This window comes from Coturnix japonica, chromosome 1 (assembly GCF_054131305.1).
Source record: "Coturnix japonica strain WE chromosome 1, WE-NBRP24, whole genome shotgun sequence".
In the NCBI taxonomy this organism is placed as follows: Eukaryota; Metazoa; Chordata; class Aves; order Galliformes; family Phasianidae; genus Coturnix; species Coturnix japonica.
Genome location: NC_140663.1, coordinates 73,825,047 through 73,847,647, shown reverse-complemented (window position 1 = coordinate 73,847,647; position 22,601 = coordinate 73,825,047). Strand labels below are relative to the sequence as shown.

The window sequence follows — 22,601 nt, the reverse complement described above, 5'->3', positions numbered from 1 at the left end:
ACTGGGTCCGTGAAGCACATAATGCACCAATTGCAACCCACTCAGGCTATGAACACACCCAGGGTGATAGGAGGCTCTGCAGTGTGCAAGAAGCAGTCTGGAAATGCCTGTTTGCTTCACCGCAGTGCAGGCAGGCAGCAGAGCCAGCCCTCGCAATGGCATTTCCTGCCCTCCGGAGTATTTCAGCTGCACGGCTGCCACAGCCTCCGGCACTGGGTGAGGAGCTGGCTTACATTAGGACACATTCTTCTGCAAAGTGAGGTTTCCCCTAGCTAGGGAATGACCAGGGAAATAGGTCCCCCTGCATTTTCTACGCTGAACCTAAAAGTACTGCCAAAAGAGGGGAAGTGAGAAAGTGGGGTCCCAGTGCTTAGCAATAACCAAAACAGGACCAAGACCCTTTAAGACATGGTCATCTGGGGACGTTTGATATATATTTCAATAAAATTCAATGTTGTAACTTGTTTTTCTCCTTCCTTTCCTGTTTGTTGCCCGGCCACCTTCTAAATAAAGGGTTACTCTTCCAGCCACTGGTTGTAAATTGCCACAGAGGCTGACAAAATGACTCCAGCTTTATGCAACAGACCCCAAGCCTGGCAGAACCAGCACAGTTGCAAGAGATCGAAGTGGGGCTTCTTACTCAAGGTGCAGTTGCAAAATCTGTTGGTGAGAGGGCAAGATGCAAAGGCAAAAAACCCACCTACATTCTTGTGGCAGAAGCTGGCCGGGGCAGCAGTTGCTGGACACTTGGAGCCCAGCCCCATGCAGCTAAATCCCAGAGGAGATAAACCCCACAAGCACTGAGGACACCAAGCACACCGCAGGATTGCATTCTGCTTCCAAGTCTGCTCCCTGAGCAAAGTCTTGCTCTGAAGAAGGAGCACAGCCCAGGATCCCAGCAAGCTCACATTTTCCCTTCATGTTCTCTCTCGGTACGGCTTGCTGTTTGTGAATGACTTACCTCAATCACTCTTAAGCAATGTACTGACCAGGAAAAGGGTGTGGGGATTATTAATGGAAAAATCCTTGAATCTTTTAGCCCTGTGCATGGCTACAGTTACAAGGAAAACAGGATACCACATTGCATATGGGGAGGAGGAAGAGAAAAAGGAACAGAGACTAATGATCTACAGGGACTGACTCGCAGGGAAGAACAAAGTGACGGTGGTAAATAGGCACAGCTGGCCTGAATTAGGAGGAGAGAAGTGAACGCACAATAGCAGTCTGCAGAGGGTATAAACATCGTGGAGGGAAAGGGCCCATTCCAGATGATCAAGGGGCTGTAACTGGGAGTGACGGAATGAAATTATGAGGGGAAATGTAGGTTGAGCAGTAGGAAAATCAGCCTAGGAGCGAGACATAGAATCATGCTGCAGAATTGCCTCCTCCAGGGAAGGGGCGTGAGCTATGCTGCCTGGATATTCAGGATCAGGCAAGAGATGCTCTGAAGGGAATGGTCCTGCACGGGCCTCTGCAGCAAAGGCAAAATAATCCCACTGTCCTTCCCATGTTGTTATCAGGTAATGCGTCCTAAGCCCCGGCAAGATCTTCTGGAAGAGCACACTGTGGTAATTGTAAAGGAAAGTGTAGAGTGCCAGCGCTTGCTACAAGAAGAGACGACCACGGCCAGCAGCTGGAGTTTGAATTGGATACTGAAGCATGCGGGAAGAAAGGCTACTTGAAAATCTTCCAGCAGAATGATTTTCCAGTGGGAAAGAGTGTATTTCACAGAATCAAAATGTTTCACAGGAATGAAGGGATTTGGTTCCATTTTTCAACCAAAGAACCATCCAGATATGCTGTTTCCAGAAGGTGAAGTACTTCAGCATCATTATTTCCCATGTACTACCACCTTCAGGACAACTTTTATTTATGGGGAGTTTCTATGTTTTAATGCTGATTTTAGGGATGAAGGTAATATCTCAATAGTGGAGTGGAACGCAGTGCAAAACAGGAGCCAGCTCTAATGGATATCGAGTGATATCCACAGAGGCTGGCTGGCATCTTCTGCTCTCCGCACAGTTACAAGGATGGCAGCATCATTCTCTTTTGCAAGCCAAAGTCCAGACTATTGTGTGTGCTTCCTGTCAGCAAAGAAGAGAAAAAGAAGGCAAGTGTCCTAGGGTTTGCTTTTCAGCCCTCAGGTTACAACAAACCAACATTTGAAATCTTATTTGTATCTCACGTCCCCCCATTGTGAGGATAAAGCCCCAGCATGGCCTTACAGAACACTCCTCGCTTCCATCAGCAAAAATCCAACCCCTCGGCAAGGAGCCACAAATTCACACAGGAGAAGTATCATTCTCATCCCATAGGTGCAAAAAATGAGAAACAGAAATGAGCCGGCAGCCTGAGGTCATGCAGTGAGTTAGTGGAAGAGCTAAGGATAGAGCTTGCAGTTTTGACACCCTCACTGTAACTAAACCACAGTCAGATTTCTTGCATGCAAATTCTGAATCAATAGGTACTCACCCCTGTAAGTTCAGAAGCTGATATAAAGCACACATGGATTTCAACTGGTTTATCAGAACCACTGACCCTGAAGGTCAGTCAAGCTGAAAACCTCATGCAGATGTGTTTTTCTGGGAGAGGCTCGACTCTTCCCAAATCAGAAGAACCCTCCTTACCCAAACATTCAACCAGAATCTGGAGGCACAGACTAAAACCACAGCAGGAGATTTGGGTCAGAGAGTGCCAAGCAGGTCACTGAAGTGGTGTTTTGGGTTGGTTGCTATAAGAGTTAGTCTTGTACCAAAAGACCAGACGGCAGTACCCGTGTGTGCTGGGAATGCTGGAATGGGATCCAAGCTCTGTGGCTTGGTCTCCTTTCCAATTCTCTTCTTTTTTTTCCTCTTGAATGATTCTCTCATAACTGAATACCACAATAATGGTGAGACCCAGAGGCCATATGGGGAGAAACTGCATTACTTCTGATCATTTCAGGGAATGGAGGTTGGCTGGGGGTGGTAAGGGAAGTTGAATTCACTGGGAGATGTCATTCACTATGATGTCCTGTCTGTTCACAGATCAGTAATCCCAAACAGCTTGCTTTTTCCATCCTCTTCTCTTAAATGACCATTAGTTTCCTTTCTTTACCTCTGATCACAGGGCACCCACTTTTCTGTGTAGACTTTTTCCCTTGGAGAAAAACTCAAACCCTGCCTTTGGGGGTCTTAACTGAAGTTGAATCCCTGCAAAAAGGGATTTGGGTCCGACATTTCTGATTCAGCCCCGTATCTTCCAGCTGCAGCTCTAAACTGGATCAAAGGCATCTGTTCCCAGCTTTTGTTCCCTTCTGCATTCCCTTGAAATGTCAGCAAACATGACGGCTCTGCTGATGCCACGAGGGTGGTCTGACCGCTTCCCATGCTGGGCATGCACATTGGGTAGCTGTGGAGCAGTCAGCAGTTCGCTGGGTGCCTCCTCTGGGATGCTGTTCCTCACACCACAGCAGTGCCCTGAAGCAGCAACGCTGCCATGAAATCAACAGAAAAGAAATCCACCTCCAGCTGCCCTGGCTCACTAAGGGACACACAGACTTTGTTCTCAGCCTGCAGCTGCTGATGCCGAGAGGCCAAAGACTCATGCTGGGAGCTCATGTCTCTCCTTGAGTGTAGGGATGGATGCTCACTCCTCCATATATTCCCTGCTGGAGCCAATCCAAAGTGGGACACAGGCACTTGCCAGCCATCCTGGCTCATGCCATTCTGTACAAAGCTAAGGGTTAGCCCGTGAAGACCCCAGCCATGGGGAGTACCCACAAAATGAGTGTGCTGTCACAGCATCGCAGGGCAGCTCATGGGAGAGATGAGAGCAAAGATATGCTATGAGTTGGCTACCAAACCCAGGCCATATTTCTCTGCCCCATCATAGGGTCCATGTTTAACCTTCACTACCTCATCATCGCTCCCCTGCCCACATGAAGTATCTCCATCACAAAGGATCCTCATGGGACTTCTGGACATTTGTGCTGCACACTCTGCTTTGCCTGCCAATATGCTGCAAAATGCCAGCTTTGAGCTCTGTATCTTTCTCACATAACGTCTGGCTTCTGTCTGAAGACAGAAGATTCAAAGCTTTGCTGCACTTCCCTGGTTGGTCCCTATCGTGTTATGGATGTGGTTTTGTTTAGGAATGAGTTCAGGCTCTTTATGCTTTCTGCTCTGCATTTCTCCTAGGTTCAATGGACCTTCTGCCATGATGTTGTTTTTCCCACATTTTATAACCAATTCATTTTCTCCGATTACAGCAGAGAGGGGCCCTGGTCAAAGCAGAATTTTGTTGCAAACCTCAAAGTAGATCATATTTGTCTGCAGTTTGGCTTCATTTAAGGTCATTCTGTAGTCAAGCACTCTCAAAACAGACAATACCTCATCTCCAGGTGCCCAGAACATCCCATGCAGGCACTATCATTGAGGCTTTCCACTTGAGTGCTCCTCTGATACACATCCAATCTCACCAATGCTTTCTCAGCATTCTGTCCCGCAAGAGATTCAGGCCAACACGATCTATTTCATTTGGAGATAGATGATGGTACCACCATCTTCAATGCCAACATCAGTGAATAACAATAGTGTTACCTGCTGTTAGCAAACCTGCATAAAATTTTGTTCTTTTATCTCACTCCTGCTGAGTTTATTCTGGTGCAACCCTTGGACATTCCTGGACCTAATTTGTGCCTCATTCTGGTGATAATGAGGTAAGTGTGGGTGCCACCAAAGCATTTTGTCACAGGACAGATTCACATACACCCAAGTCACGTAGACATCACTTTTGTTTTGCTGTTTTGCCAAACAAATTCATGACCCCTTTACAACAGGGAACACTTGCTGTATATGCAGATTTGAAGCACATCCACACCGGTTGGCTGCAGCATCCCAGATTTATACTGGTGTCACTGAGGTCAGGAGCTGGCCTGGTGCCACACTGCCTGTGCTTCTAGGGGAGCTCAATGCTAAAAGACAGCGTACTGAAATGGAGGCACACTGTTAAAGTGCTGGGGGGGAAGGAGGGGGGGGAAATAACAACTTTTCAGAGCCACAGGAACAAGATGTAAGACAGTTTCTCTGCCAGCACGTGAATCCCTTCTACACCTAGGGTACTACTATAGAGATTCCAAGTGTTGGAGCACTTAGAAGGACACTCTGGGTACTTAGAGCCATGTGCCAGGAAGGGTCCATGGCACAACACACTCCTAGCTGAGCCCCTTGGCTTGCACAGCCCTGTACCATCCAGCTTGGACACAAAGACTTGCACATTCCCTTCTACCCCATAGCTTTACATCAGAGGACAGCTGAGCCCTTAGGGGACACCAGTCAGGCCAGCTGTGCCTCCAGCCCACCCAGGCAGAGAAAGGACGAGGCTACATGGAGACACATCAGTGCAGATGTAAGAAGTGCAGACGTAGGTGCTGTGGGGTACAGAGCAATGTGTCGGTCCTGCAGGCACAGAGGGCCCTCAGTCCCATGCAGAGTTAGACACACACACACAGTATTCAGGCCATCCCAGGCTTTAGGATGGCTCTGGGGAGAGCATGAGATGGTGGTATGAATCACATAACACACTACCCTTGAAGTGAAATGCTGGGCGCATTGCCATGATTTAACAGCACAGCCTGGTTTATAACTGTCCCTTTGGTTTTACAGTATGCAGGCAAACATTTGGGTGGATGATGTCTTGATGGACTCAGAGTGGAAAAGGAGTTGGAACGTGGAAGTCATAGGTATGTATCAGCAAGCTTGTCCTGCTCACACAAAAGAAAACAAACACCCACAAAGAAAATGTTGCAAAAGACAGTGATTCCCAAGCGAATCCAGCCAACTTCTGAATCTGGATTGCCTATCCATGACCTGAGACTACTTTATAAATCGCATCCGGAAGGCAGCATTGGCCAACTAAACACAACAGCTAATCATAAAATCCAAAGAATATCCATTATGTGCTCAGCTAGTGACATATTAAAGCCTCTAATTTCTTTGCTTCTGTAGGCTCCTAGCCAGTAGTGTTCACCCTGCCTTCCTTTAGAGCCAAGCTAGAGACATACTCAGATTAAAACCTAGCAGCCCAGCACTCCAGATTTCAGGGAAATTGATCTCAGGAGCCCGTACGTTGGATCTAGTAACACTTGGGTAACCCCAAACCTTTTGTACTCCTGTCTGAAAGCTCTGAAAACGAGCATTGGAAAAACATGATTCTGGCCAACAGGAATGTTATAACCTTGCTAGTGCAAAGGCAAAAGCCGTCGTGAGCACAGAAGTTGAGAAGTGGCAATGGCAAAATCCTTTGAAGGAAAACAGCGGTGCTTTTTATTATTCCCTTATATGAGTTCAGAATGCTGCAAAGTTAAACAAAGCAATTATGAAGCCGGGTATTTAAAAATACTTAATGTTTCACAGCCTGCTTGGAGTTGAATTGGGTATCCAAACATCTGGGGACTGCAAAATCCATCAGGAAGCCCAGACAGATGAGACACGTCATGGCAGGAAGGTTTGGTGCTGCCATTGGAGAGACAAGGAACAGCAGGAGGTTCCCGCAGCTCCTTTTGGGCAAGAAATGTTAGCACAACATGGATGCATATACTAAACAACAAGAGGAAGAAGAAGAGAGAGCTAAAAAAGGTTTTCTCAAGTCTCCTGCTGTTCTGCATCTCTCTCGCATTGCTCTGATCCATCTGTACATGTCACTGGCTGGCAGGATGACTGCTTCCTGCTTCATGATTTCGTAATTACTTTTTTTCTATATCAAAGGAATTTAAAGGAAATTATTACAAACAGTTTGGCCACACTGCATTGAGTCATTGGGTTCTATTTTATTACCCCTGCCATTTTCTTCTTCTTTTTTTTTTTTTTTTCCCCCTTTTCATTTCTCCTTTAAAAGTCAGATGCTTTCTTAAACGCTTTCCAGACTCGAGCTGCTCCCAGACTGCATGTGGACAGCAAACACAGCACAGTCCTAGAAGAAAGAGGCTCTCACAACTGGACACCCCAGCAGCTCGGGGCGCTGCAGGCAGTGTTCTCAGCAGCATTTCATTGCGGAGAGCCACTGCAGCATGGAAACGCTTTGGGTGTAGCAATCCCAAGCTCATCCCACAGGCGCTTCATGAAAGAGGCAACTGTTCTGTGTTGGGAACCTGGAGAAACCCCACTTAAAGCCCCATTGTTTCACCCTCTCTAGCAGCAGGGCTGGACCACTCCCCACTGAAGCCTCTGTCTGTCCAGTGGTTGGGGAAGAAGCAAGTAAATAGAGGCAAATAAATAAAGGCAGTCGTTGCTGGAAATAACAAAGATTGGGGGAAGCGAGGCAAGAGGAAGCAAGAAAAAATCCTTTCATGCTCTATGTTTCTTCAAAGGCAAATGCCAAGGAGTTGCTTTTTTGAGCTGTGTTTCTTTGTCTTTCTGACTGCTGGATCTTGCTGTACTAAGGGCTTTGAGACACTAACAAACACATTGCAAACGCAAGAAGGGGTGTTGCAGGAAAAAGGCATTGAGATCATGCTTAATCAAACTTCCTTACATTTTAATAGCTACAGTGCTGCCGTAGAAGTCAGCCAGCTCTCTGCCTTTGCAGCTCCTGGCCAAGGCGTCAGGCCAAGACCCGATGTTGGTACAAGGCTGCGCAATCTAAGCGCAGGAACTTGCTGAAGACTGTAAAACCGGAGAAGTTTTGATTCATAGCACCATTGCACAGGCTTCCAAAAAGAAGGAAGCTGATGTACTGCGTGCCCCTAGCATGAGTATGTTGAAACATTAAGTATTGAGAGCTTATTCAAGCGAGACAAAGCTGCTGTTGCTCACGCCCATAGACTCTGGAACCGTTCAGAGAATGAAGCTCATTTTAAAATCAATTAGGCACCAAAGGGAGAATGAAAAAATGCAACGAGCTGATGAAAAACCAAATCACTGGCAATGCAGTAACTCAGTGGCGTCTCTACTTTCCAAATCCAAGCTGGTTTAATTGGTTGAAAGGAGCCAGGCATAATTTCCCCATCTCTCTTTCTGGATCAGTCCTGCATAAGAATCTAGAAGAGGAGTTTGAGATAAGAACCGTTGGTTCTGTGAGCATCTTCCTTCACTGACGGCAGCTGGTGCTGAACACAATTTCTGGCTGTCTGTGCTCAGCACAGCCTCTCTTTATCTGGTCTACCCCCATTGAAAAGCTGCCAGAATTTTGTATCTTACACCCACTGATGCTCCTCCCTCTTATCCCACACACTGGCACTCTCCATATGGTCAGATTTGCTCCCAAGCTGGTTTTTCCAACCTTGCCCTTCTCCAGCTCAAGCATATTGGGATTTCCTCACATGCTTTCTCCATTCCATCTTCACCCTCATTCCCTTTCCACATTCATTCCTTCTGGTCTGTTTTTCATTTCTCTGCCACACTCCTCCCCCCACAGCTGTTCCTTTGGATGCATTATCATTACCTTCTATCAACAGCCTAAGGCTGGGCCTGGTCTCCAAATCAGAATCAATTGAAATGGCTGCCAGTGACTCGTAGGGGCAGTCCTTTCCAAAAGCCAGTAATGAGCTATGTCCCACGACATGCAGAGGAAGCTGTGCTGTAAGCATAGACCCCCTTCTAAATCGGTGGCTATAAAATCAAGTTTGCAACCTTGCAGAAAGTTTTTATAGCGATACTTTTTTGCAACATTAGCAGAAATAAAGACAGCATCCTGGCCAAATTCCAGTTTAGGTAATCCCTTCTGCTAGCTCAGATAGATGCTGGATCATTTCTCTATCTCCTAGCTGCAGAAGTCACTTGGTCAATGTCATGCTCTGCTCCAAGATAAAACAGCACATGCTGGGGTAGAGGCCTGTCTTTAGCTCAGAAGGAAGCACCAGCAACCCTCATCTCTAGGCATGTGATGCCACCATGGTGTTCCTCACTGCCTTGTGCAATGGCAGAATGAGCCACATAGCTCGTGGCGCGACACTGATAGAGTTCCGCCTCCTCCCCTGCTCAATGCAGTTCCAGCTCCGATCTGGGAACTCAGCTTTCATCCACACAGAGCCCACATGCTGGGGACTGTCCCTGTGCTGCTGGAATGGGACAATCAGACATTGTTTGGCTGCTGAATCATGGCTCTGTCAGGCTGCAGGCCAGACAGGCTCATTAGCATGCAGCCTAACCCAGGAAGGAGGGTGCTGGGGTGGCCATTGCCTCCATGATGGACAGAAGAGATGTATGTTACTGCAGATACTTAAAAGCTAGAATATCTCTGAAATAATATGGGCTGGTTAAGTGTACTTGAACTGTCCCTGGAGGTGTCCTGCAGTGAGTTCAGATCTGTCACAAGAGGCGCATGGGTTAGACCTTATTGCTCTCTACAACTACACGAAAGGAGGCTGTGGTAAGGTGGGAGTTCTCCCATGTAACTAGTGATAGGACTAGAGAGAATGGCCTCAAGTTACACCATGGAGGTTCAGGTTGGACATAAGGAAATATTTCTCTGAAATGGTGGTCAGGCACTGAAATGGGCTGCCTAGAAAGGTGGTAGAGTCACTGTCACTGGAGGTGTTCAAGAAACATTCAGATGTTGTACTAAGGTACATGGTTTAGTGGGAGGTATTGGTGATAGGTGGATGGTTGGACTGGATGATCTTGGAGGTGTTCTCTAACCTTGGTGATTCTGTGATTCTATGATTCTATGAACCACTGTTAGGGCAGGGCTGAGCTTCAAAAACTACAGTGCTGCAGTTCAGATTTGTCTTTAGTGGCCAAGAGCTAACATCAATAATTTAATGAGCGCCTTATATCCTGAAATGTTTCACAAACTGTGAAAACAAGATTCACTCCACCCACCTTTTAGGCTGGGAGGTGGCAGCTGTTGAACTGGGCAGAGCCCAGCTACGTGACAGTATGGGACACCGAGTCCAAACAAACCACAGCTCCAACTGAAATTGCTTTTGGGAAGGAGGCAGTACAGTATGTACGTGTGTGAAAAGGTCCTTCTTCTCTAGAAACAAAAGATAAACTGGAAGTTTTTAAAAAACAAAGGTCTGGTACCCCTGTTTTACTCTGTCCAAATGGTAGCCTTTCCATAGGAGATGCTGAGTGAAGCTAAGCTTACCATCTCCTGAATCACCACCCATGCAGCAGACCTTCTTGGGCAACTCCCATGCAAGCACTAATCAGATGTGAACCTGCTTAGGCTATAATTGCCGCGAGCAAGGCTTGAGGCTGAATAGCAGCATGCTTATTTAGCTGTCATGTTTAGGAGCCTAAGCAATATCCAGTTAATCTTCTCAAATCCCATTATTGAAGTGGAGTGACAGATGGGTATTTTAGCAGGCTAGAAATGAGGACTAATTAGAAGTCCTAACCCTGCTTTGTGTTTGTTACACTTCCCTAGCTCTGAAGCAGGTTTGATAGCAGTGCCCATGTCCCCGTGCCTGTCTGATTTGGGGCCGGGGCCACAGAAGGACTTCCTGCAGGTTCTTCCAAACCCAAGGTGGGATCCCAGATCTGAGCCTTGCTGGGATCTGGAACTGAATTTCCTGGCTCAGAGCCCTTTTGTGGCTTTGCATAGCAGACCTCAGGCAGCAGCGTGTGACTGACACTCGCAATGGAGCCAGGAAGGAAGAATAATGGAGTCAATAGATCAAAACCATCCCTTCCCATTTACTGCTCTTAAGCCCGCCTTAGGCACAGACCCTTGATATATTGACTTTGGCAAAGTGTGCAAACTGCCATCCTGGCAATGAAGGTATTTGAATGGAAGGAGAAAAAAAAAAGAGAACTAAAGAGTTAAGGAAGGGGAACCAAAAAGTGCTAGCAATGGGGGAGAATCCCCCTTGCCTTCTCTGTGACCTGGAGCTGTCAGCTCAAGCAAACTCCACAGTCTCTTCAGAGGATCCAGGCCATTTATTTTATCTTTTCTTTACCTCATGCCTTTACCTGGCTGCACTTCTGGTTTCCAGCTGGAATGGGATGGGAAAGGAGAGGACGGGATTAAGTAAGGAAGGCTGCTGCACTGTTTTTCTGGCTTGATTATAAGCAGAAGGTGCAATAAATCTCTCAGTAGAGCTCATTCTCATTTAGTGTCTTGTGGATCTGAGACTACCTGACCAGACCAAGGGTGAGGCAAATGCAATAGCAAGTAGAGAAGATAAAATGAGCAAAATGGTGAAGCCATTCCCCTCTCTCATTTTGCACAAGGAAAGAAAGCAATTCAGACCTGCTGACAGCTTATTTATTTCATACGAACTGCGGCTCTGGGGTCCAGAAAGAGGGCTCATCTTCCCATCACACCACTGAGCCTCACAAGGGATGACTGCAGGGATAAATGGAAAAACAAGCATGAAGTGCACATGGAGCAAGGGGTTTTTTTTACGCACAGGTTGGCCCTGCTATGCTGCCAAGCCACTTGTCTGCAGCAGGACAGACAGTCAAACTCACTGCTAGAGATGGCAAATGCAGAACTCTTACAGCAGCAAGGATATCCCAATTGAAATACTCAGATCTAGGATGGCAGACCTATCCTTTTCCTTCTAGTGTTCTGGGTTTGCTATATCAGCATTTTTGATGAATTGAGGAATACAGGCAGTGAGCATTGCAGAGCTCTAGACTGGATCTTGCCTTCTGTGCCCTGCATCCCACATTTAGGGACAGTTTGTGAGCACGTCAGCACTTTTCAGGTTAAAAAGGCAGCACTGATGCTGCCGTGTCTGGTGAAAACCACAGTGACATTCTCTAAATGAAGGCTGTACCAGAGCCAACCTCCTGTCTGTCATCTGTGGGAAACAAGTTACATGGCAGTTAGAGCAGGAATGTCCCCCAACCCTCTGGATGCTCATTCCCTGTTTTAGAGATGAAGGTACACCTCCTCTAACCATTTAGCCACCTGACAGCATTTAATCACATTGCAGAAGCAAATGTACACACCATCCTAGGTGGAAGTAAGCAGAAAAAGTGCATGAGATGCAGAGAGAGTTTTGCATTTTGTTCGGGGGTTAGTTTTTGTTCTTTCTTTAACTGTTCTGTGCTTTACAGAATGAAACAAAGCCTCCTGTTCCAGATGATAAATCTTCAAGCTGCTCTTGGCCCCAGAGAGCACAGAAGATAATAGCATTTCCAAAGGCATTTAGTTAGCTGAGCCTTGAGCATAGAAGAGGGCAAAGAGGAGGAGGAGATAAATGGCCGTGAACCCAGCTCAGCTGCTTGGGGCATATTTTGGAAAGCAGCCACAGCTGAGCATCTTGCATAGGGACACACACATTCCATGCCCTGCCCAGTCCCTGTGATGGAGCAGGACACATAACATAGGCACTGGCAGAGGAACAAGTAAGACCACCAGTCCTCAGCTTTCCACGACCATGTGTATACACCTGAGGATGATGTGCTGCCTTTCAGTGCTGCTTGTGGCATTCTATTAAGCCAAGGCATACATAGCTTTCATAAGATACAGCATATCAGCCTATTCTATAAAGTGTACATTAACTTGCTCAGGCTGGCCAGCAGCAAGACTGCAGAAAGCATTAAAGAATAGGGTTCTTTCTGAAAAGGTAATTCATTTTTAGTATTAACCAGAGCAGAAAGGATGCTTAGTATTGCCCCAGTTGCATTTTCAGCCTATGTTGGGAGGCCAGGGCCAATATCTGACAGAAACCATGCACATTACTAGGAGCATTAGAAAAACCATGAAAAGCTTTACTTAATAATAAGTGGAGAGAGATGTGCTTTCCCATCTGCTCAGCACTGGTATGTTTAAGGCAAGAGGGTGAGTCAAAATAAGACCTCACTATCTGCTTCAGTGGTGCGTGCCAAAAGACTTGTAGGGTTAGGGACTCAACTCCTCATTCCCATACACCATAAGAGCATTGGTTTAGCTCTTCAGTGAGGCTAAAGTTCTCTATCAGTGCCTTTAACTTCATTACATGCAAGGGCTACGCATGTGACAACAAGATCAGTCTCAAGCCCATGGTAGGCACTTGCACATCTACTGTCACACTGGTGCAGAATACCAGAAAGTCTGCTTGTGGCTTCAGATTAAATATAGAAAACAGAGGGCTACGTTATTGAATTACATACGAAAGTTAATAATACAGTCAGCACAGTTGCCCCACATTATTTAATTCCCAAGTAAATTCAATTTCTGTTGCTCTGTTCTGTGTCCATTGTAAACATGCTGCAGATTTTTTTTGTGTTGACAATGCAAAACACATCCACTGAAGTTATCAGCAGAGAAGCCGAAGGTTCTGGCATACTAACAAAGGATAACTGGGGCTTGAGGCCCTGGGGTTGGATGGAAAGTTGCCCTTAAAATAACTATCAGTGGAGCCAGTCAGCAGCTTTGATCTTGTGCTAGGTACCTAGAATAACGTGGATAAGATCCTTAAGATCATCAGGTCCAGCCATCAACCCAAGTTCACCACCAAACCACAACCCTGAGCACCACGTCCACACGCAGGTTGCTGTGTCACAAGTTTACCCAACCCCTGCTGGTGGTTCAAGACTGGAGGCAGACACCAGTAGTTCTTTCCTCTTAGTCACCCTCAATTTGTATTTCACATGTAGGGAAACAACATCTGATGCAGATCGGAGATGCGGTCTAAGAAGTGACATGGGTGGCCAGTGTGAAAGCCACCTCACCCCACACCCAGCACTGTTAAAGCAGAAACACTGAATCATATGTCTGACACAGCCCTGACTGTCAGCAAATGCTGCTGCTGTAAAACTGTGTCATATACGCAAAATCTGAGTTATGGGCGCAACAGACTCTCCAAAGCAGAACCAGGTCCACACTGAAAACTTTAGAACCGAGCACTGAGATCACTCAGATCACTTGTTCTCACAGCTATACCAGCTGTGTTGCACATCCATCTAACTCAGTGCCAGCGTTTCATCCACCACAGGTATTTGCTTGAGCCACTGCAAGCTGTCACATCACAGGCACCATCTCTGCTGCCCCACATCCAGATGAAATCAGCTGTCACCAACAAAGAGAAATCAAAGTACATTTTTTCATCTAGGATCTGAAGGGAAGGCATGTGATTCACGCTGCTCACCAAGGATGGAGGAGAAGGCTGGGCATGTAGATGACACGTGTGCCTCCCGCAGTGCTTGGTGAGGGAAAGGGAATGCAGGAAGCAGCATGGAAGAGTTCTCTGCTAATCACAGAGCTAACAACAAAAAGTCAGTACAGTGCAAGGAGCCGAGCTCGATATGAATGTTTATCTGCAGTAACACCATGGCACGGGGACACAAATCTCCAGCTCTCAGGAACCAGAAACAGATTGAGGAAGTAACATAAACATCGTCCAAAGCAAGGAGGAACAGTGGAGCTGCAGAAGCAGACAGATGGCTCCTGCTCCCGTTGTTCCCAATGTCTTGCTGCTCTCACTTTGTTGCCATAGAGGCTGATGTCTGGGACCCATAACATGATGCTCCGCTTGTGAGAGTGGGTGGAGAAAAGCAAACTCTGTTATTAACAGTTTTCCCCCTGCGCTCTTCGTTTTGACAGCACAGCGTCTCACCTCTCTGTCCTATACACGTGCCTTGCACCCTGGAATGGTGGCCCTAGCCGACCTCCAATTCATATGCTCATCCCTTTCTTTTGCCTCTAATCTCAGAGCCAGGCTGTCCTGCTGGCTCCCATCACAAAGATAAGGGGATGCAGCCTTAACATGCAGAAGACACATTCCCAACCTGGAGCAGACACCCCAGAGCACAAGTCTGCAGTGGGAAATGCAGAGCAGACTGCAGCAGCACATCCAGTCCCTTCCCAGCCAACTCAAAGAGGCTTTGCTTGTCCCTTTCTCTTCCCAGCCCCTGCTGCTTCTTCCCACACCCAGGTGACAAGCGTTTGCATAGCCCCACAACGATGTGGGTTAGGGAGCTGATCTGGATTGAGAGCAACCTGTCTGCAAAAAGTGAGAAAGGTTTCTTTTTCAGATCAGTTCTTCAGACAGAACTCCCCAGTGCCACAGTTTCTAATTTCGAGAACAGGATGAAGGCAGCTCTTCATTCTTCTGCAGCAGATTAAACGAGCATGTGGCGTTTTCATTTTACCAAGGAGACTTTAAAATAATGGCCTTGTCTTTTTCCTCCACATCGCCATTAATGATCCTTCAGCAGTTTTCCCAGGCCTTTCTGCATGCATCACTAACCAAAAGCACCTAATCAAAAGCAAGGGCATGCTTTCACTTCAATATGTCAACACGAGAGCAGCTTGAAAAGAAATAAAGTAAGCAGACACAAATGCATCTTTCCTGGTAATGTAATTCTTCAGCATCTAATTCCACTTTGGAGCCCAGAAATTCACGCTGTGACGTGGGGTAAATCTTAGATGTTCAACAGCATTAGGCAAAAGCACACACCAGTTGCCACACACTTATGTGTGCTATGGGTTTTTGCACGCGCCCATGCTCAGCCCTGCCTGCTCCTATCCCAGACACACGCAGCTGCACATGTGAGGAAGGAAAGCCCTCTGTGACCCAGAAAAGTTGCTCCACATCTGGGCTGCAGGTTTGAGGGCTGGTTCCAAAGGGATCCTGTCCTCAAAGCAAACTTCCTTCCCGAGTGGCAGCTCTCATCTGTCTGAGCTCAGACGAGGCAGTTTCATCATGAAATACATGGCATCAGAGCCGGGCAAGGCTGTCCCTAACCAGAAAGAGAGCAACCAGGGCCACCTTTCCTTTGACAAACCTATTACCATTAAATTATTGCTACTGTTTCCCTTCAGAAACCCTTGCCAGTCCTCCAGTAACGTCTTGACATGCTGCAGCTCTCAAAAGCTGTTAGAATTTTGTTTGGGGAACTAGTGCCAGCCAGAACTGCTACATTTTTATGAGACCACTAGCTCTAAATGTAAACTTTTCGTACTCTTTTATTCCGATGCAGCTGTGACAAGGCAGGAGCAGCCTCTGAAAAGGCTGATAACGTCTCCCTGTGCTACATTTGCAGAGCACAGCTCCCTTCCCTCTGTGCCCCCAGGGAATGATGCTGGCTGACCAGGAACCTGGCCATGGCAAGGAGAGTATGAGGGGTCTGGTGGTTTCAAAGTTCCTCCAGTGAAGCAGCCCTACTTCTGCAGCCAAAAACAAACAAAGGCAATAACCAGTGCTGGGCAATGTGACAGAAAGTGCTTGGGTGCCACTGTGGGAGCTGCGGGGAGTGTGGGAGGGGGTTAAGGGGAAAAGCTGAGCTCATTGCATCCCAACCAGACAACATCAGGCAGGAAACAGATGTGCAGCAAACCACAGAGGGGTACAGTGACACCAGCATTAACGGCTGATGGGGGAGACTAGGACGTGCCAATCGGACCTGAAGGCTGAGAATAAGGTGCCTAGTCTGAGGCTTGGCCTTTTGCTGTCCTGATAGCCTATCCTTGCTCGTCATACTAAGATGGAAGAGAAAGACTCAGCCTTTTTGCTGAGTTCTACCTGTCTCTCAACAAATGATGCAAAGGTACATTTGAGTCAGGAGTGATTCCAATGCAAAAGAACAGACTGTCTTTTACAAGCACAATCCAATTTTTATAGATGCTGTGGTCAGTGCTGTTTAAAAAGAATGGAAGTTGTACCTGATTGAGTACCTCGTAACCCAGTCTGAGTCTTCCACATTAGAAGTACTGGGAATATTAATCTCATTTTTTTCTTTGTTCCTCTCATTTTAACAGCTTTGAACTTTTCAGCCCCCTCTTGCAACATTCCGTGATATGCCCAAAATCAGGACCATTGTTTCTGACTGTTTTCTAAAGCAGATCAGATTGTCTCACCTCAGTTAAGGTTTATGCACAGCCTTGCGTCACCTATTTTCTGCTGGCCCACCCATCACTATAAAATAGTTGCCATTAAGGAAACCAGAGTCCCAGCATGTGGCTCTCACAGAGTTCAGCAGAAGCACTATGTGCTTTTCCCCTCTGGACACCTGGATGGTTATCAGGAGGCCAAAATAAGGCTCTAATGTTAACCCTTCGGGGCTAACGACTCACTAGATCCATTGCAGCAGTACAGCGCTTTTACCAAGTCCAACACAAAGAAGCATTTCAGTAGAGATTTAGCCCCCTTGCCAACAGAAAGACCTGAAAACGTAACTCAGAGCACTGAAGATTCAGAAAACAGAAAGCAGTTAAGGAATCCAACGCCCATTTTTGTCTCATCTGATGATTTCTGTGGCCTGACTCATGACTACAGATGCTTGGGAGCACTGATAACAGTCAGCCCCCATAAGGAGCACAACAGCTCTCTGTGTCTAGACTGCTGGCAGGAAAAGGCCAAGTAGGGTCAAACGCAGCAGTGACAGGAACTGACTTGAAATGTGGTAAATTCAAGGCAGCCGAGCTTCAAACCAGCCGCCAGACAGCAACATCTGTCCACATTACTAAGCTGGGTCAGATCTGAAGAATCAACATAGGGCTAACAGTCTGTAATCTCCTGAACTACCCCCAGTGAACCTGATGAAGTATTTAGATCTACACTGCTCTTAAATACTGTTTGCAAGTCTGACACAGCTTTTACTGTATTATCATAAAGCTCATTACTAGGTTCACTACACTGGGCTCAGCTTTTCTGATCAGGGAGCAGTGGGATCTCATCACCTTCCACTGAAACGCAGCCACCTCTGATGCGGACCACAGCTATTTATTAAATGGTTAAATGACGGGAGAGGAAATGCTGATACCTTAAGCAGAACATAACTCTCTCCACTGGAATTTGGCAGGGACACAGGGACTAAGGTCCTTGCAGAAAGCACAAGCCGCTCTTCAACAACCACAAGCATTCAGGAGCTCAAGTTGTGCATTTCCTCTGCAGAGCATCACACGTACCACACAGCACCCCCTGTCTGTAACAGCTGGCCATTCATCCCAAGGGAAAACGGCAGATTGAATTGGCTGTCCTAGAACCTGCTTTCACAAAGATTCACCGCAAACCCTTCCCTGGAGAGCAGCTGACGTGCTCTCCCCCTCCTCAGTGCTGCCAGCTTCCATGAATAGACAGGTACCGGTGTTGCTTCCAAGAAGGGAACAGACAGAGCCTGCTTCCACCAGTTAAACACACGTATCTCAAGCAGAGTGTGTCAGAGCTTTGCATCTGTGACAAAGTCTCTGCCTGCAGAAGTGCTGGCTTGTCTCTGAGAACAGGCAGGACGATGTAACTACCCCCAAACCAACCATCTCTCATGCTCTACTGCTCTTCTGATTTTGTTTCATAAAGTACAGGTTGCAAATTCACGACGTGCTGGTGACATCTGAACATTCTCTTCTTCCCAAAGGCCACCTTGGCACTCTTGGTTACATTCCTACCAATCCAACACAACTTACTTCTCAATAAACTTCTAACAACCGAGTCTTTCATTTCTGGATCCCACAGCACTGGGCCACGGGATGTGCTATTCAGCAAATAGCAGCACTGTACAAAGGGGAAAAGGGACTTCATGTCCTCCCTGGTTCTCCTCAACACTGAGGGAGATGTAGGTTGGCACTGTGAACCATCCCACAGATGAGACAATGCCCTTCTTTCTTGCGCCCAAACAAACTATTTTAAAGAACTGCGGGGTTTACGGTAATAAATTTTGCTGTTCTGGCCTAATTTCAGCTACAGTAATTATGTCTCTCCCTTAAAAATCCCCCTTGATGATCCAGCTGAATATAGTGCCTGTACCTGCCTTCCCCACACTGTTTTTCAGTGTTCCTGTAAACAGCTGTAAATTATTCCTCCACCGCTGCCACTCACATAAGCACCGACTGGAGTTTATCTAGCTGTATCTTGTGCTGCCAAAGCAGTATCAGTTCATTAAGTCTGTTATTCTGGCTGCTTCGATTCAGTGGCTGTTAAGAGCTATATAAGTTAAAGGATACGGTAATTGTTACTGTCGGCTCACAATGAAATTGAATGACTGGCTTTCCCCCATACCTGAATAAATGCATGTATATAACATTTTATCTCAGTGATATATGCTCTGTCCGCTTCCCAGTGCCGTGGAAAGGACATCCACTATATAGTCCATCCCGCTGCCAGTGCTATTGCTCCCTTCACTCCATCAGCCATGCTCATCAGCAAATGAAAGACCCGATTGTACAGCCCTGCCCGCACAGCGCTGACATTGCTGCTGGAAGCTCTCCTGCTTAGAGCAGCCTGACATCGGTAAAAGTTAACTGACTCCAACTGGCACAGAGTACTAACATCAGGGATGGGAACAGGCGTGTATTTATCTTTCCTTATTCCATAAGTCAAACTCTCTGCTTCTTCTCTAGTCCTCCAGCCTTCAGCTGGAAAAATCACCGTGCATCCTCCCACAACCAAGAGTCACTGCTTCCAGCTTGGGACCCTCTAATCTTATCGCAGTTACCTCTTATCTGAGCTACCATGTTTCGATCTCATATTTGGGAGCAGAGTGGTAGAGGGGAGGAGGAGAAGAGGGGAAGATAGAAGGCAGTGCAGTGAAAATGTTAGCTCAGCTGCCCCTCACACCTCACACCCAGCCATGCACCACCTCCAGCTTCTGTCCTGCCTCAGTACCCCAGGAAAAGGACAATACAGGAACCAAGGATGGGCAGATGGGACGTCCTCAGCCCCTCTACAAGCCCTGCTGTGCTCTTGTCCCACAGACTTCAGGAATACTGGGTCTGAGTGGAGGCAACATGCTTCTATCCAAGCCCAGCTCCCTAATGCCCACCTTCTCCATGGCCAAGGGGATGGGAGAGGGCATCACAATGTGCATGGGGCCCATCTGTGCCCGCACTGACACAGCCCCATCCCCACACACTGCACTTCTCATGCAAGAACCATGCAGGCACATCACCAAAGCAATCCTCCACTTGTTCGTTCATTGTAAGTGCCTGGGCAGTGAATCCACTTCCCACAGATAAAACAGATCCAGGTTGCCTAACCCTCACCTTTGGGAAAGGTTCATTTTCCAGTCCCGCCGATGAAAACTAAAACCCAAAAGCCAGGACGCGCATTCTACTCCTCTGCAACTAAAGTAAGAATAAAAAGGCATTTACCATCCTGCCCAGAGCTCTCCAGATGCTCCGTCAGGTCACAGCCGAATGCGCTCGCGGCTCCCTTCCTCTTGAGTTTCTGCTTGGCTCCCTTGTTCTTCATGAGGTTAGTCCCAAAAGAGGTTCGCCCCCCTTCTGCCTTCCCCCCCACCCCCCGGCCTGGTGCGGGATGACAAAAACTGGCTCTTCTCAGACCACCGCCCACGTCCCACTCCTGGGAGGTAGCATCGGGGGTCCCACACGGCGTCCGGACAGAGAAATCAGCATTAATCCCCACCAGATGTTGGGCTGCTCTGGTGGCAGGGGAAGGTCAGGGTGCAAGGAGGCTGCCCAGCAGCAATCATAGCTCACTCCCGGAAGGCTTCGCATGGAGGGGAAGCGGCTGGTGGACGGGTGCCCGCATCCGAGCTGGTGAGATGAGGGCAGGCGGTGGTAGCAGTGGGGACTTCTGTCCCTCAGCACAGCCCTGGGACGCTCTGCAGTCACCCTTCTGGGTTTCGTCAGCCAGGCTGTCACTGCCGCCAACCGTAAGTGTCCCGCTCTGGTCTTCCTTCTCCCAGCTTTTGGAGGAGAGTGGGTCCTCCAGCGGACTAATGGAAAGGGACTGGGGAAGAGCCTGTGCGAGGCTCCTCGCTGGCTCCCCCCCTTCCCCTCCTCCTGCCGTTGGACAGCGTGAGGAATGAGAAACCAGCTTCCTGTCCTGACTCCCTCGCCCGCTCTCCCTCCTTTCCCCCCCTTTGACAAATCCTAGGATTATCCAGCTGAAAAAAAAAACAAAAAAAAACGCTGAAAGGAAGTTCGCCCAGGAGGAGCGGAGCGGGAGGGGGAGGTGGAGGGATGCAGAGGACGTTTTTTTGGCAGTAAAGTGCATTTGTGTGCGAGAGGCTGAGGAAAGGCAGCGAGGGGCTGGAGGACAGGGGAGGAAGAGGGAAAGCCTGCCCCGGCCATGGGCAGATAAAGGGCTGATGGAGGAAATCACGGCTCCCTCGGCACCGCTGAGGCCCGTGGTTGGGCGCTTCCTGCGCTGACAAGGCTCAGCCCCAAAAAGGCCCAAGAGGGGAGGCCAGGAGATCCTTGCCATCACTGGTCAGTTCCTTTGTCCCAGTGCATTCCTCCACCATGGCCCTATCCCTTCAGGGTATGCCTTCCTCTCCAGAGGCATGGGCTGGGATTGGTAAAGTATGAGACGGGAACAGAAAGTTGGGAAATGAAAGACGGGGAGGCGGGAACCCTCCTCCCTCCTCCCTGGCTCTCAGCAAGCAGAAACAGATGCTGTTCCTGTGCTGCACGGTCAGCTCACAGAAAAAGCTGCCCTTTGCTGAAGAAGAGATTAGGAGGCAAGAAGCTGCATCACCAGGTGTGACAAGAAGGAAAATGGGATGGCTCTTCCATCAGCACCAGATCCTGCACCCATCTAACACCTCTCTGCATTACACACATCTCTGCTTGTGAGAGCAGTCCCTGAGGTTTTCTCTGTATTTTCTCTCCCAGAAATTCAGTGCTCCTTCCAGGGCTGGGGATGCCAATAGTGTGCATGCTCCATAAAGGGAGGCAAGCCTCTCCAAGGGTTTCGCTGCCCCCTCTTGCCCCATGCCACAGAACACTCTGTGGGTCTCGGAGGAAAATGAACAAATAGAAACAAGTCCTTGCAGCTTTTCACTAAAAAACAGCCATAATCGGTCCAAGAAGTTTTTTGGGGGGTTTAATTTTATTTTGTTTTGAAGGAAAGTTGGCCAGGAAACATTGCAAAGGACTCCTTCAAAATCCCTCCTACCTCAACCCCCACCAGCACAGAAATCTGGCCTCCTCCCACAGACCCACACCCCTTCTGACAAGCTTTTGACAATGTTTCTCTGATAAACCAAGTTCCATTGCAATCCTTCTGCTGCCAAAATCCTTCCAGTTTCTGTCCCTTTATGTGGTGACTTTTTTTTCCTCAAAAGGGTTGAATGTTATCACATTGCATATGAGGAAATACTCCACCAGTCCTAGTAAAGGACCTTGAGCAATTATAAATCCTATTGTGCAGCTTATCATTGTAATTATCACCACTATCCCTGTTTTATAGCTGGCTGACGGAAAGATGATTTGCAGAAGGGTATCGGAGAGAAGCTGTCTTGCCTGTCAGCTCCCACCCTCCTGCTTCTGAGTTCTTTCCACCAGCCCAATGGCTGTTCTCAGGATCCCTCCAAGCCCACGCAACACTTCAAAATGCCTTGAATCTAACCTGGGATTCTCCCAGTATCTCACATCAGGATCCCTGCCTGTAACAGCATGCTGCCAAACCCATCGCGTGCCACAGGACATCCTGCCTGCCTGCCTGCCAAGGCTTTAAACAGGTCAGACAGACAACAGGACACTCAGAGCTGGGTGTCGCGCCTGACTGCCTTCTGTAGGAAAAGAGACCCATCTCCTTGCCCTTTGTGTGGGAAGCACATCCTCTCACTCACATCTCGCATGATGCTGAGAACCCAGAGCAGCTTCATCACTGGGAATCACCATGCCCAAAGACCAAAACGCTGTGGGGGTGCATAGGCAAGGTGAAAGAAGAGTCATGCTACGATCTGAGGAGCACCAGAAGAGGCTGAGCCATGGCGGGGTGGCTTGTGTTGCAGCGGGACAAGGTTCAGCATGAGGACAGAAGGGATTGCCCGGGTAGC

General features: G+C 47.9%; 1 protein-coding gene and 1 long non-coding RNA gene across 5 annotated transcripts in view; one reads left to right on the top strand and one right to left on the bottom strand.

The window, feature by feature from the left end:
- Positions 1-8,623, top strand: part of LOC107320404 (uncharacterized) — a 29,178-nt gene extending 20,555 nt beyond the window's left edge. For 2 of the 4 annotated variants that reach the window (XR_004308893.2, XR_014945249.1), the window contains 3 exons: positions 1,521-1,812; positions 5,646-5,722; positions 6,396-8,623. This is a non-coding gene — a long non-coding RNA (uncharacterized LOC107320404). The remainder of the gene's footprint in view (positions 1-1,520; positions 1,813-5,645; positions 5,723-6,395) is intronic. The other 2 variants (XR_014945250.1, XR_014945248.1) reach the window with 1 other exon arrangement.
- The window catches only part of ARHGAP31 (Rho GTPase activating protein 31), a 56,098-nt gene extending 34,968 nt beyond the window's left edge, over positions 1-21,130 (bottom strand). Inside the window, exon 1 of the mRNA XM_015876217.3 lies at positions 19,945-21,130. Within this exon, the coding sequence (XP_015731703.2) occupies positions 19,945-20,044 (100 nt within the window). The 5' untranslated portion in view covers positions 20,045-21,130. The remainder of the gene's footprint in view (positions 1-19,944) is intronic.
- Between the last annotated feature and the right edge of the window lie 1,471 nt (positions 21,131-22,601).